The sequence below is a fragment of the Carassius auratus genome, chromosome 34 (genome assembly GCF_003368295.1).
Source record: "Carassius auratus strain Wakin chromosome 34, ASM336829v1, whole genome shotgun sequence".
Taxonomy (NCBI): domain Eukaryota; kingdom Metazoa; phylum Chordata; class Actinopteri; order Cypriniformes; family Cyprinidae; genus Carassius; species Carassius auratus.
The window spans coordinates 4,899,745-4,915,583 of NC_039276.1; the positions used below are offsets into that span (position 1 = coordinate 4,899,745).

At 41.3% G+C, this 15,839-nt stretch overlaps 1 protein-coding gene across 2 annotated transcripts in view; it reads left to right on the plus strand.

The window, feature by feature from the left end:
• dpp10 (dipeptidyl peptidase like 10) overlaps positions 1 to 15,839 on the plus strand; it is a 63,403-nt gene that overhangs the window by 17,787 nt on the left and 29,777 nt on the right. Inside the window, exon 1 of one of the 2 annotated variants that reach the window (XM_026217578.1) lies at positions 10,093 to 10,488. The exons of the other annotated variant lie outside the window; for it this stretch is intronic. Within the exon in view, the coding sequence (XP_026073363.1) occupies positions 10,438 to 10,488 (51 nt within the window). The 5' untranslated portion in view covers positions 10,093 to 10,437. Of the gene's footprint in view, positions 1 to 10,092; positions 10,489 to 15,839 lie in introns of those variants that run through there. 2 annotated transcript variants of the gene reach the window in all.

Here is a 15,839-nt window from a genome sequence, read left to right on the forward strand (position 1 = left end):
CCTCAAAATTGCTATGGAAATCGCCCAGAAACATTCATCTACTGAGCAACAGCACCAGGCTCGGCAGTACAACAAACGTGTCAAGGGTACCTACCTCTCTGTGGGAGATCGTGTTTTAGTAGCAAATAAAGGAGAACGAGGGAAGAGGAAGTTGGCCGACAAATGGGAGGATGGAGTGTACACAGTTATTGGTGCAAATCCCAATATCCATGTCTATAAAATACAGGATGCAGAGGGACGCACGAGAGTTGTGCACAGGAATCTTTTGTTGGAGGTCAACTTCTTGCCACTCTCTGGGATGGATGAGAGCCAGGATACCGATGGAAATGATCAGTCTTTGGTCAGCGAGGAGTCTGCTCAGGAAGACTGTGACTGTGATGATGATAGAGCCTCAGTGTCTGAGTTATTGACTCAAGATGACAGTGCACAGAACCTGTCAAATTCCAGAACTGGTGAGAGTCTTGCAGTTTCGTCCCCTGATGTCCCACTTGAATCTGAGTCAGCTGATTCAGAAGAGCTGGACCAGTCTAGTTCAGTGCAAAGTCATGTTGGTGCCATTACTGATAACCCATCCACTTCACCTGCACCACAATCAGATATTTCACACTCACCACATGCTGATGCATTGGTTAACACTGACCCGCACACACAGACCGCAGCTGATGGTCTTGTTAGAACACGTGCAGGGAGAGTAGTGAAATCAGTGAACAGACTAATAGAATCCATGGTTCAGAAACCATTTCTGAGGGGTTCAAATATTTTGTTTGGGAGCCATAGCTAATCTCTCTTTGTTTTGCAGAGATGACTCTTGATATATATATATATATATTTTTTTTATTTTTTTTTGGACTGTGTTATGAGCATTGATACTTGCAAATGTCTGTGGGACAATTTTTTTGGGGGGCCAAGTGTTGTGTGGCGTATCAGGCGTCGCATTGAGCTAAGGGGATTGAGAGACCTGATCAACCTTTTTTTTCCCTGAACCTTGTATGTGAGGTGACTTCTAAGTTGACTGTGGACTAGGTCTATTTATTTTCATTTGGGCCAGATTGTGTCAGTAGCAGACGTATTATGTGTTCTTTACAGTCCCGAGACCCCACTTTTCAGGATGTTGGTGAATTTCAGGAGGGGTGAATGTAACCAGGTTGAAATTATATCTTTACTTTTACGGTTGAAATGTCACCAAATCCTGATGAATATTGTTTTCTAAATGTTTAAGATGTGTTCTATTGCCAATATGTATGTCTGGATGTTGTATTCAGATCATAGTGTTAATACCTGTACTTTCACTTTAAGAGTGTCGCAGGCTTTGTGGCGTCATTCACGCGCTTCTTTCAGTTTGCGCCAGACTAGCTGAGAGGAGGAGCTTGAGACCTGTATATTGTGTGGAGGAGACTGCATGTGACAGAGCCTTATATTTTTGTTGTTTATATGTACAGTCTGTACCAGGCTCGCTGAGAGGAAACAAATTTGCTGTTTCGCCTTTATTAAAGAGAAACCAGCAGTTGGTCGTGGTCTGCGTCTTTCCTTCATTCAACACAAGAACACAACGCAGTACATACAAGAGTTAACGGACGTGCATCCAACCTACATAAACTGTTAAAGACAAAGCACGCCCGTTACATATATTTATATCATAATCTGCGCCACCCCATCGGTGACTTTCTTTGATGACGTTTGCAGTCCGTTCCAAATGAGCGGTTATTGTCAGTGAAGTGCACTTCAACTGATATACCGTGCTCAGGGAGTAGGGAGCAATGAACACTGCGTAGGGACCCTGTCGAATGGAACGCACCTCTGAACTTTGGAACGCAGCGAAATGCGAATTTTTTTGTATGAGCTTGCGTTTCCGGTCTGAGTCTGACGCTTTCGCATGCGTATGAATGGAAGTCAGTTGAACGAAAAGTGCAGTGTGACCGCACCATGAGCTGTACATGACTGTAGTGTTCACATGGGCCATGAGCCACTCAACAGAACACACATTCAGCGCAATATTGAGCCCGTTTTTCTCTTTCGGCTGAGAACCTGAAATGCCAGTCTCAGCTGATATTTCAGTGCATCCCTATGAACAATCAAACCGTCTACTCATAGGAGGAATTTCTGTGCTAATTAATAATTTAGAAGACTTCAAATGTTTGAAAATGGAAAAACTACTTCCTGCTGCCTCCAGCAGAGGTGGGTAGAGTACCCAAAAACTTTACTTAAGTAAAAGTAAAAGTAATTCTAGAAATATTTACTCAAGTAAAAGTAAAAGTACTAGTCTTGAATAGTTACTTGAGTAAGAGTAAAAGAGTATCGGATAAAAAATCTACTCAAGTAGTTAGTTACTAGTTACTTTGGGTCATACAGAGCCTATTTTTATTTAGATATACAGATACAATGTATGTAATGTATGTGTGTGTGTGTGTGTGTGTGTGTGTGTAAAAATGTATATATTTCATCAGCCTTTACTCCAATTTATGTAATTATAAAACCCTGTCTGTTTACTTAAGTAACAGATATAGGTTTCATGCCATGACATATTTTTAATACGACTGACTTTATATTAAATGTGAATTTAATATTGAAATTGAATGTGATATAAATATTGCTACTAATCTTTCATTGTTCAGAAAGAGAGCAAATAACATTTACATTATTAAAGATCATTTTCACTGACAGTCTAGATTTCAATCACTCTCAGAAACTCCCATTAAAATCACTGAAACTGTTAACACTGTGAAATCAATATCTTAATTATAGATTCATACACACATCTGCACTTTGTCGTTTCTAACGAAAGAATTCGGCAGATAGAGTTATTCAGTCAGTGAGCGAGTGAAGGAAGCACCGGCATTTCAGCGATGACTCATCGGAACACCTCTGATTGGCCATTGCATTCAAAAGCTCAACAGAATCGTGTGTGATTGGTTATAATGCGCAGCGCTGTAAGAACGCGTCTATCTCTGGCTCAGCACCGGCAAGCGATCACAGATCTGAATTTAGCAGCTGATGATATGACTCGCCGAACATACTCGATTGTGTTAAAATTAATAAAATCTTAATCGGCTATTTTTTGTCTTTTGGAAGCTGCATTCAACTTGACTCCACACACGTACAACAAACTAATGTAACAGTGGTATCCTGTACTGTAATCAAATGTAGCCCAAGTTATTACCTGTAAACAGTAGACAGCACACGTGGTGATCTAATAAGGATCTCCATCGCAAGCAAATAATAGCCTTTGCAGATTTGCTTTCAATTCAGTGCAATTTCATAGCCACATTTTCAACACTGCTGATGTTAAACGTTACAACTCTGAGTGAACCGCTTCAGATGCTCAGCGCGTGCAGCAGGGAACTGAACGACTCCTTCAAACTGATTCATCAACCAATTCACTCGTTTGCCAACTGGTTTGAGCAAGCCTTTGAACAGAATTGACTCAAAAGAATGAATCATTCGCGAATGGGCATCGCTCATTTCCCAGAGAAAATTAGACGGCGCGTTTGGAATAAACTGAAGCATTTATAACATTTATTGCATTAATATAAAGTAATGAGAGGAGCGTCGCCCAAAGTAATGAAGTAAAAGTACAAATTTTTCCCAAAAAATTTACTCAAGTAAGAGTATAAAGTACCCATTTTTAAATACACTTTTTAAACTACTTTAAAAAAAGTATTAGTTACCCCGAAAAATTACTCAAGTAAATGTAACGAAGTAAATTTAACTCGTTACTACCCACCTCTGGCCTCCAGCCATGATGAGCAGATGTTAAAGCTGGTTTACACTGCGACAGAACCTGATTTATTCTCTATCAGCAGCAGTGAGTGACAAACACAACACATTTAGTGCATCATCTTCAGTCTGTACCTCAGAGAGCACGTGTTTAGATCTGTTTTGTGCTGGTGTAAGTGATGCTCTCTGCTGTCCTGTACTGCTCTGTAATGACCACTAGAGAGCGCCTGTGTCTCTGCTAACAGTCTTCGGAGCACACACAGGCCTCATGATGCTGTCAGCTCAACATGAACTGTGTCACATTATTGATTCAGCTCCTAAAAGTAAAGGAAACAATCATGCTTTCTGAAGTATTTCTTTTGAGATATGATTTTGCTGTAGAACTGTTGAGTTTATGGATCATTACTGCTCTTCAATACGTTGTCCCCATAATAATATACTGCATAGAAAATAAAATATTTTAGAGATGTGAATCATGTTAGGTTTTCTTTGCTCACTGTATCTCAATGCAGAGAATTTTACATCAGTGTTGATTCTGCTTGATCTTGTTCTAAAACATACCATACGTCTTTCTTATGGTCCATAATCAAGTCCAGTTGTACATATTTTTTATATCTTATCTAACAATACAGCGTTCCAGAGATATTTCAGTGCTTTACAGAAATGATGCTTTAATGTCTGATCAATGCTTTATTAAAGCAATGACTGCGACCTCGTGTTCCTCGTCATCGGTCAGTCCGGACGAATCGTGAAGGGCTGATCTCTAACCTCATGATGGACGTGTCCAGACACAAACAGCAAGACAACAGGACAAAGAAAAGCGTTTCTGCTGGTCATCTTATGTCCACGCAGGGAAGATGTTGGTCATTTAATGTGGTCTGATGTATCTGAATAGACAGTTTGCAGGATGAGTCTGAAGAAAGCTTAAAGATGTGTGTCTTTTGTTCAGAGAGAGTGTGTGAGTGCCAAGCATTGCTATGAAGACTGTTACAGACTTCAGATGCCAAATGTGAGAGGGCTTTGTCTCCTCTATTGAGGACTTTTTGCCTGTGGATTTTGCTGCTTATGCATTTAAGAGTAAGTAGCAGCATTCTGTGATCGATGTCAATCCTAACAGGTCTCTAGTAGGATAGCAACATTACATTTAGTCCACGATTCAATACAGACCTCAGCTTCATGATCAAACATGAAGACAATAAACACTTGACTGCACAATGTATAGTTTATCTGTGTTCTTCAAGCCATCTTGGGTATTTTTATAAAAATTAAGTGTATTTATAATCCATTGCTAATCAACATAGCCTTTAATGACAGTATAGAATATATCTTTTGTCTTTTGTTGGACAGCAGGTTTAGAAACTTCTCATTACGAGTTATTCCAGCGGAAGATGTTTGCAGTGTGTTGCATGAAAACAATCTAGTTTCAAACGAGCGTAGTTTTGTGTGTAATTCAAATCTCCTGCATTTGTCTGGTCTGTGTGAGAGATAATTTATCAGCACAGGTGATTCAGAGAGAAAGTGCTGTTCTCATCCCATGGTTGGAGCGTTTGGCTACTGCTCTTTTTTGTTGATCAGATTATGCCTCAATTTTAAAGCTCTTCAATTAAGTGAGGGTCAGTAAAGGTCGGGGGGTCAGAGGGCAGAAGACTTACTGAACTTTATTAATAGTGCCAAATCCAGCACATACTCATGCAATTATCACTCTGACCCAGAGTAATTAGCGTACAGTCCTGAGAGAGAGAGAGCGCTGTCTCACCTTAATGAGTGTGTATCCGCACACACTCACTCACTCACTCACTCACTCACACACACACACACACACACACACACACACACACACACACACACACACACACACACACAGAACACACACTCACACACACACTCACACACACACACAGACACACACACACGCGATGAAATGGGGACATGTGGCTGAACTCAATCCTAACACTCCGGGCAGCACTTCAGCGCTGTGTGTGACGAGTAGTTCAGGAAACTCATCGACTGATTCATCTGGAATTATGATGTCGTTTTCTGTCCCTCCTGAATTTCCATAATTGATTCTGCTGTTTTAATCTCCGTGAAGCTGCTTTGATTCTGATTGGTCAGTCGTGAGGTCCCGATAGCAACTGTCGTCAGTAGCAACGCTGAATAAGGTGCTCATCATCACATGCCTCGCTCTCGCTCAGTTATGTATATATCTCAGTTATGGACTGTATTTACTGTAGAGTGAACCTGCAGGACTTCAGTGTTAATAGTAGGCCTCGTCTTGCTGCCAGAATGATTGTTTTGTACACTGTAATGGATTTAAGATTGTAAGACGCTTCTTCTAGAATGAGCATGTTATGTCCCTGTCTTCTGAGACAACTGTGAATTATGCCTTAAATGTCTGTCCTGTCTGAGGCTGTTTATTCATCTAGGCTCAAAGATGTTTGTTAGAAACAAGTCATTTTTCTAATTATTACTTACGTGTCAAGTAGTCGTGCACTGAGCCGGATAATGTATGTCCAGCCGGACGTTATCTCAGAATAAACTATTTCAGGGTGATTTAGGACCCAGTGAACTCCACAGATCCAGTCGTGTAAGGCCTTGTCCACACTGATATGTTCTAGTTTGAAAACACATCTGTTTCTCTCCGTTTCAGCCTCCTGTCCACACTGAGACTGTGTTTTTGTCAAAGAAACTAAAGACAGAGACTAAAGACAGATTATTCTAGTACGCTGAACTTCACAGACGAGTGTTCGAGAGTGAACTAAACACACATATAAATGTATATTATACACACAAACACACGCGAGCCGATGGAATCAGGTCAGACATTTCTCTCTCCTCAGCTGGACTGAATCTGGAGCTGATGAATACAGAGGTTATAGATCAGGGAGAACCGCATGTGTCTTCTGTGTGAAATAAAGCAGTGCAGCGTGTTTTCAGGATGTTTGGAGCTTCCTATAACCTTAGAAATATAGAAGCATTGAGTTTAGCAGATTACATGTGTGTGCTGTAATCTACAAAACAGATGTTTGTGGTCCAGCAACCCCAATATTTAAAACATTACAATAACACAATTTAGCTCCCCTTAAAGAACAAATTGTAGTATATATATATATATATATACTATATATTTATATACCATATATATATATATACACCATTTTTTTTTTTTTCAAACAATCCAGACTGTGTCCTGTTGTGGTTCAGGGACTCATATTTATCATCAGTACAGTATAAAGGCTATCATGTCTATGTAACGCCCCCCAAAAAGATAAGACAAGAGTGTGTGTGTGCGTGTGTGTGCATGTGTGTGTGCGTGTGTATTAAGAAATTACATTTAATATTCAAACATTACAGACCTTATGTCAGGGTCACCTCCACAAGATACAGAGCAATAATATAAATGATTGCAAATACTTCATATCCACGGCTGCAGTTCTCGATTGTCAAAGTCAAAGTCACCTTTATTAATATAGCGCTTTAAACAAAATACATTGCGTCAAAGCAGCTGAACAACATTCATTTGGAAAACAGTGTGTCAATAATGCAAAATGATAGTTAAAGGCATTTCATCATTGAATTCAGTGATGTCATCATCTCTGTTCAGTTAAATAGTGTCTGTGCATTTATTTGCAATCAAGTCAATGATATCGCTGTAGATGAAGTGACCCCAACTAAGCAAGCCAGAGGCGACAGCGGCAAGGAACCGAAACTCCATCGGTGACAGAATGGAGAAAAAAACCTTGGGAGAAACCAGACTCAGTTGGGGTCAGTTCTCCTCTGACCAGACGAAACCAGTAGTTCAATTCCAGACTGCAGCAAAGTCAGATTGTGCAGAAGAATCATCTGTTTCCTGTGGTCTTGTCCTGGTGCTCCTCTGAGACAAGGTCTTTACAGGGGATCTGTATCTGGGGCTCTAGTTGTCCTGGTCTCCGCTGTCTTTCAGGGATGTAGAGGTCCTTTCTAGGTGCTGATCCACCATCTGGTCTGGATACGTACTGGATCCGGGTGACTGCAGTGACCCTCTGATCTGGACACAGACTGGATCTGGTGGCCACGGTGACCTCGGAACAAGAGAGAAACAGACTAATATTAGCGTAGATGCCATTCTTCTAATGATGTAGCAAGTACATAGGGTACATAGTCTAAAAATCCTTTAACGGATTTGGATATTAAAAGCATATTAGTATGTTATGTGTAAACCAGGTTAAAGAGATGGGTCTTTAATCTAGATTTAAACTGCAAGAGTGTGTCTGCCTCCCGAACAATGTTAGGTAGGTTATTCCAGAGTTTAGATCTTGCCTGAGTTTTGAGAACGTAGCGGACGTAGAGGAGTATAATGTAAAAGGAGTTCATTCATTCATGTAGTTTGTTTACTAAGTGTGCAGAACAATCACCCAATAAAGCATTACAATAGTCTAACCTTGAAGTCATAAATGCATGGATTAACATTTCTGCATTTGACATTAAGAGCATAGGCCGTAATTTAGATATATTTTTGAGATGGAAAAATGCAGTTTTACAAATGCTAGAAACGTGGCTTTCTAAGGAAAGATTGCGATCAAATAGCACACCTAGGTTCCTAACTGATGACGAAGAATTGACAGAGCAGCCATCAAGTCTTAGACAGTGTTCTAGGTTATTACAAGCAGAGTTTTTAGGTCCTATGATTAACACCTCTGTTTTTTCTGAATTTAGCAGTAAGAAATTACTCGTCATCCAGTTTTTTATATCGATTATGCATTCCATTAGTTTTTCAAATTGGTGTGTTTCACCGGGCCGTGAAGAAATATAGAGCTGCGTATCATCAGCATAACAGTGAAAGCTAACACCATGTTTCCTGATGATATCTCCCAAGGGCAACATATAAAGCATGAAGAGTAGCGGCCCTAGTACTGAGCCTTGAGGTACTCCATACTGCACTTGTGATCAATATGATACATCTTCATTCACTGCTACGAACTGATGGCGGTCATATAAGTACGATTTAAACCATGCTAATGCACTTCCACTGATGCCAACAAAGTGTTCAAGTCTATGCAAAAGAATGCTGTGGTCAATTGTGTCAAACGCAGCACTAAGATTCAATAAAACTAATAGAGAGATACACCCACGATCAGATGATAAGAGAAGATCATTTGTAATTTTAAGGAGAGCAGTCTCAGTACTATGATACGGTCTATTGTATTTGTGTTTGTATCTTGACATGGAGCACAACTTTTTGGAAACAATGAAGAAGGAGTGACAATATAGTGCATATAAAGGTTAATTTAGTACTTCAAGGTTTATTGTATCTTTTTAGATTGTTTGATCCATGCAAACAACACATTGTATATTCATACATAGGAATAACTATTATATTGATCATAACATTACAAAAACTGCCAGTAATGTTACTGTACTTCACTTTAAAATACTGAACACTTACTAAGGTTACTGATAATTAACAACATACGGGATGTCGCATTTATGCCATAAATAAACAGCTTGTGAAGCACGAGCCACAAAACTTTAATTACTTCACAAAAATCAAGGCGAAGTTTACCGATTTATTTTTTGCATATGGGCCCGGGGCTGATACTAGTGGAGTAAATGTAAAGTCAATGTAACTAGCCTCTGCAAACAAGGAGGACTGTTTGCACTAAGTGCAAATAGATAAACCGAAAAAATCAAGACATTTGATGTATTCATGGGGGCCCCCTGGTGGCCACGGGGTCCTTAACAACCGTTGAGTTCGCTTATGCCTTGGGCCATACCAGTGTTGTGCCGAATTCTGCACCCCTGCCAGATTTATGCACCCTCTCCTTTAAGTCGCTACCTGATTGCCTAATCCCAACCCACCCCTAATCCTAAACCTCCTCCACACCATCTCCTCATCCTACCAATACTGGGGGGTGCATAACCTGACAGGGTGCAAATTTCGGCGCTGCACCGGCTCTGAATATAAATGACCGATGTGTCTGTGCAGAAGCGCTCAGTAGCGCCATGACATTCATCTGCAGTGTGAGTGTGGCCTTGATATGAGAAGCATTTATGTCAACAAGCAATTGCCAACAAGACAAGATGTGTGAGATATATAAACTCATCATGTCATAGAAATTAATGCGAGTAACATTTGTGGAGTCACATCTGTATTCACAGTTAAACTGATGATAGTTTTGTTATTTTTCTCGAAACAGTCGTAATTCTGTGTCGGGGAGTTAGCTTTAGTTCAGAGGTGATGGATGTTATTTAGATGTCAGTCATGATGCTTGCTCGAGGCTGCATGTTTTAATCGCCTCGATTTATTTGATATCTGGTGCTGTTCCAGGTGCTGTCTGTCTGTCTCTCTCTCTGTCTCTCTCTCTCTCTCTCTCTCTCTCTGTCTGTCTGTCTGTCTGTCTCTCGGTCTCCCTGTCGGTTTGTCGGTCTGTTTCTGGCTCGCGCGTCATCGAGGCCAGTCCTCCCGCCCCTCGAGCTCAGCATCAGTCCGTGATCATCTCGCTCCGCTCTTTCATCCCTTCTTTGCAATCAGTTTGAATTCGACAGAGATCAGAATACGATCATCGTTGCTGAATCGATCTCGTCTCTATCTGTCCGCGCGCTGCTGCGGTGGAATGCCAAGAAAGCTGCGCTCCTCCACGGACGAAGAGCAAACGGAGGAGCGGTTCTTTGGTCCTGAAACGGCGATAGAATAACCACTTCGGGTTTTTTGGGGGCGATTTCTCAGCGGCATCTGAAGCAGGAACCATGACGGCCACCAAAGAGCAGCAAAGCCAAAGACCGAATCCGCAGGACGAGGTAACGAACGGCATCTTCATATGTTACTCAGTGTTTACACACACGCACACACACACACACACACACACAAAGATGTTTGTCCACATTTGATCTTATTTGTAACGTTTTCCTCCGAATCCGGTGGGTATCAGGTAATGGATCGCGTGCACGCGAACCCGACGCCCGTACCCGTTCTGTCAGCAAATTCGTGACATCACCGAGCTTTCAGTGTAAATGCAAATGAAATATAAAACAGCTGTGCTGTCAGGTTTCTTTCATCGCCAGTGAATCAGTTTGTGTTCGGCACTGTATTGGGGACTGAGCACGGGCACCCGTGACTAAAGCACCTGTCCAGACCGTCAGTGATCAGATACAGTCACCGGAGGACGCGCGATGAAGAACGACGCGTCACCTGTCCGCGCGCGACAAACACGGCTGGAGAACTGAGTTAAACACCAGTCCACGCTGAGACTGAATTGTGGCAGTTGTCGCATATAATGTGTGAAAGGTTTTAGTTTGTAATATTTAGGAATATTTAAAGGTAAGGTTTCATCCCAACTTCCTGCTGTTCGCCTCATTAGTGTTCCATCATTTGTGTTGATTTTAAAAAGAAGTCAAGTCAGCTTTATTTCTAAAGAGCTTTATACAGTAGTGGTTGTGTCAAAACAACTTTAAATAGTTGTGTAAATACTGAACTCGTGAGACATCATGAAATTATCGAGTATCGCAAAAACCAAACAAGCAGATTGCATGCATCAGAGTGCGTTATTTCCCTTATTAATGTGCATTAAAAATGATCACATAATTACATTTATCAGACGCTTTTATCCACAGCGACTTACAGTGAATTCAGGCAAAAATGTTTTTACTTAACATGTGCTCCCTGGGAATCGAACCCACAACCTTCAATGTAAGGTTGGAGCTCTGCATTTCACCCATCCAAGTGATGCGCGCGCGCACACACACACACACACACACGCACGCACGCACGCACATACGCACACACACACACACACACACACACACACACACACACACACACACACACACACACACACACACACACACACACGAAGGATGCATCTGTGTATCCTCACTCGAAGCTCCTCTAGAAGCCTCCTCATGGTGCAATTAGAGATTTGAGATGTCCTTCAAGATGGCTGAGCTCCAGCGGTGTCCGGGTCATGGGATGAAGGACAGAGGATGGATGAAACAAGGAGGGATATTGAGAAGCACTCCTCCCATTAAGCACCGTTAGAAAAGTGAATTAATTCATTTCAACACTTCTGTAAGGATGCGTTAAATTCAACAAAGCGGTTTAACAAAGAATGTATTGATCTTGTGAAATAGCAAATTATACCATACCACACTGATCCTTTTACAATGCACTGGCGCAAAAACACACACCTTTTGGACTCAATTTTGCAGCATGATTTCTCGACTATAAATACTGCCTCAACAGAATACTTATTTTGTGCACTTTTTCCTTGCACCATTATTCTTCATTGTCCTTTGAACTTAGCTTTATTGCCTGGCGTCCTCCTGCTGGTGGTGCTTTAGGTGAACGCCTAGCCTGCCTATGCCCAGAAACAGTACTGGAGTTTGTAAGCCAAATAAGCAGCTGAATGTGTTTCAGCTGTGAGATCTGTGAGTCCAGTCATGCAGACGCGTCGCTGCAGGTTGTTTGTGTTTGGTGTTTGACAGCTGTGTTTGGGTCATCAGACGATCGCTCTCTCCACAGCTTCTCTCACACACTCATGCAGAACTGGGAAAGAGAAACACATTTCTGGTAGTTAGATGTAGCTTACAGTACCTGAAATTCAGCTAATCTAAATGTAAAAATTCTGCCTGCTGGGAAATTTAGCTTAACCTGCAGCTTTGTTCTTTTCCTTTCTTTTCTTTTTATTGAAAATGCTTTTTAGTCTCCATTTTCACAGCTGGCCTTCTGATGCACAACTGTAATTGCTTTAATTATGGACATTTCAATGTAGGAAATATGACATTTATTGGAATTATTTACTGATAGAGGCAATTTCTAAGACTCTGTCATGAATGTTTCATTAAAATGATTTCAAATAATTCCTTTGGTGCTATTCATGCCAGGGATGATGAGCGCATCAAAGCAATGTATTTGTCTGATGATGTGCAAATGCAGATTAGTAAGATCTGATCATGTTTCTCAAGCCTCAGTGGAAGGCACAAAGCCTAGTGTCGCAAGTACACACTTCAGTTTTTCTATAAATGGAAGCATCAGCACAAGTTCTACTCAGAAGACTTAATGTCACGTCATGTATAACGGTTAGATCTATCCAGTCGTCTCTCAACACAAGGAGTATATAATCTCTCTACTCACACTTCCTTGTGTTTGCAGAAACTGGCGCTGTCATTTCCCTCCATGCTCCCCACCATGCAGATTTAAGCTCTGCCCTGCCTTCGTCTTCATTAGGAATAGCTGGAATCTATGACTTCAGATTTAATCTACGGATGGGGCCTACACCAAACACTTATTTATTTATTTATTTGTATTGGGTTTTGTAAATAAATACTTTTGAGATTTATCTTCACTACTCGAGTCTTTCTGGTAGAGCTGGTCAGTCTGAGAGAATATTGGGAGGTGTTCAGTAACATTCTGAATGTTATACACCGCTAACGTGCTGCAGGTGTGTTAAGCTGTTGTTTATTCATCAGTGTACAGGCTCGTCATCTGCTGCGCTAAATGCTTCAGCTCTTTAAAGTCTGATGGAATCTGATTTACTCTCAATGTTTGTTTTGTTTATCAGCGGGGAAAAATCACACTGAAAATTATTCCCATGATATTGTTGCTCTATGTTACTGTTGTAGTTATGATGGTGACTCTCTGTTCTCATAGAATTAGAACACTTTTAGACCTTTATAGTTATAGTTATAGTTGTTGTTAAAGTGTATTGTCCATGATGTGAATGGGCTTTAAGGGATGTAATGACTCCTATTCACTTACAATTCTTATAGTGCTTTTGAGGAAATAGTGCTTTCAGAAAAATGGAATGCAATTTAATTGCCAAATGACAAGATATGTTCAGTAAAAAAAAATATTATTTCCAAACCTATTTTGTGTATTTGATGTAATGCAATGTGTTTATGCAGTTCAAAACATAATTTTCCACATACTGCACATTATTGTTCTATCTGAAACACGTACATTTTAACAAACCCTCATCGTTCTGAAGAGCGAGGTGTGCTCTGATTGGCCAGCTGTCCAGTGCGTTGTGATTGGCCGAATGCCTCAAGACAGAAATCTTACACCCCTCAACATACTGTGATGTGTGTCCTAGCGTGAGACAAAACCAATAAAACACAAACGAAGCATTTGTTGCATCCAGTGGGAACATATTTACTGATTATAATGACTTGTAATGTCTTTTTACACGTTGCATTGTACATTGTGCCGAGTAAACATTAAAACATTTCTGCATCTGTGATCGGAGAAACGACATTCAACAAGTTCTACTCTACACTGCTCAAAACACCAGTTTGAATCATTAGTGGCAAATCCTTTACATATGAAAACATACTTACAGACTGTGAGTCAGCATTGTTTGTCAGAACACCGGCATTGTACACTACTGTCCCAGGAAACAGTCCTCCGTAAAATGCCCTGCAAACATCTGAATATTTGGGACAGTGATGTAAATACAACTTAACCACTGGTTTCTAGTTGTGTCCTTTACAAACAGTTTAACGAGTAGTTTCACCTTCACATGACTGCAATGAAGTTAACTTTCTTTATTTGCGAGAACATTTGGGTGGCGTTATGCAAATCTTCCCACACAGTGACATAGACATGGGGGGGGGGGGCGTGTTTAGTCTTAACTAAGTCTTAACTTTTATAAAGTATATCTCTTTGAGCTTGAGACTTTAGTCTTTGCAGGTATCTTATCTATTCACAAACGGCTTGTAACACCCAAAGAGAAAGGAAAACTTGAAATAACATCATATGACTCCTTTCAATTACTTTTCACAGTATAAATGCAATCCAGTATTTGGCTTTAACTCATTTCAGGAAGTTTGAACAACTCGTGAGTGAATCAGGAGGCTGGAGGTGGAGGTGAGGGAATCTCCAGCCATCGAGGATGGAGGATGGAGGATGGAGGATGGCAGACCCACTGAGCTTGCACCGTAACGATGGTGTGCTCTTTCTAGGAGTGGGCACTGGAGGGAGGTCTGGACTGGGTTCAGGGATTGGAGCACTCTCCTCTTCGTTGATCATACTCATCTCCCTCTCAGCTGCAGTGCAGGGGGCAGAGCTCCTCAACGTGTGCACACAGTCTGCAGCTTTCTCCCTCGTGGGGGGCATCGCACAGGTGCGGCTCTCACACCTGGTCTGACGTCTTGAGCTCCAGGCCCGGGACGATCCTCCACTCAGTCACTCTGCTCTGCGCTGGCTCGTCGATCGCGGCTGGAATTGGCTCTCCATCATTGGTGGGCTCAGGCTGATGCACTGGTGATCTGGGCACTGGGTCTGGAGTGGATCTGACGAAATCACAGGACAGGCAGTGGATAGTGAACCATGTCCACTCCACGAAGGCAGTGAAATCCTCTTAAGGACCATCTTCAGATGAAGGTCTGTTTGCGGTGTTCAAGCTGCCTTCACAGAATAGCATGAGCATGAGAATGAGCGTGTCGTTTGGGTAGCTGGTGGTTGTTTCTAGCAGCTGGAACAGTCTTGTATGGTTCTGGAGAGTTCTGTCCCCCTTCTCCAGCAAGAGGAGGACTTTGAGGCGAGGGAGGTCCATGGAAACAGCGGGATCAAAAGAAATCATTGAGGAAAAACATTGAACACATGGAGGTAACTGTAGTTGGTTGGGTCTTCTGTCACTCGTTCTGGCAACAATGGAGTAGTGGAATAAACGAAATAGGAACACAGGGTACATCGAATGCTGGGAACAGCAGGAAACACACGGACATAACAAGTAGACCTGACCGAGACAGAATGCAGAAGCATAGATTTATATACATAGGTCAGGATAATTGGAGAAACACATGATCACAAATGACAATCAGCCTAGACGACGTCAGGAACATGACCAAATAAGAGAAATGAGCAAAACATGCACAGACAGTCCATAATCCTGGCAAAACTGTTTAACTGATAGTATTAATCAGTCACATTTCTAACTTTCTTTTAATGATTAATTGGTCAATATGAGCATCCCTACATCAGATAATTAAATGAGTCAAACTCAAGAGTACACTGAGATGAGGATCTGGATGCTTCTGCAAATCCTGTTTCATGTTGAAGTAATGGAATAGAAATATGAGATTTGGTGACAATAGTGCATTATTAATGTTGATACATTTGTAAATGTCAGATGATATTCAGTGCTGTATGTTTC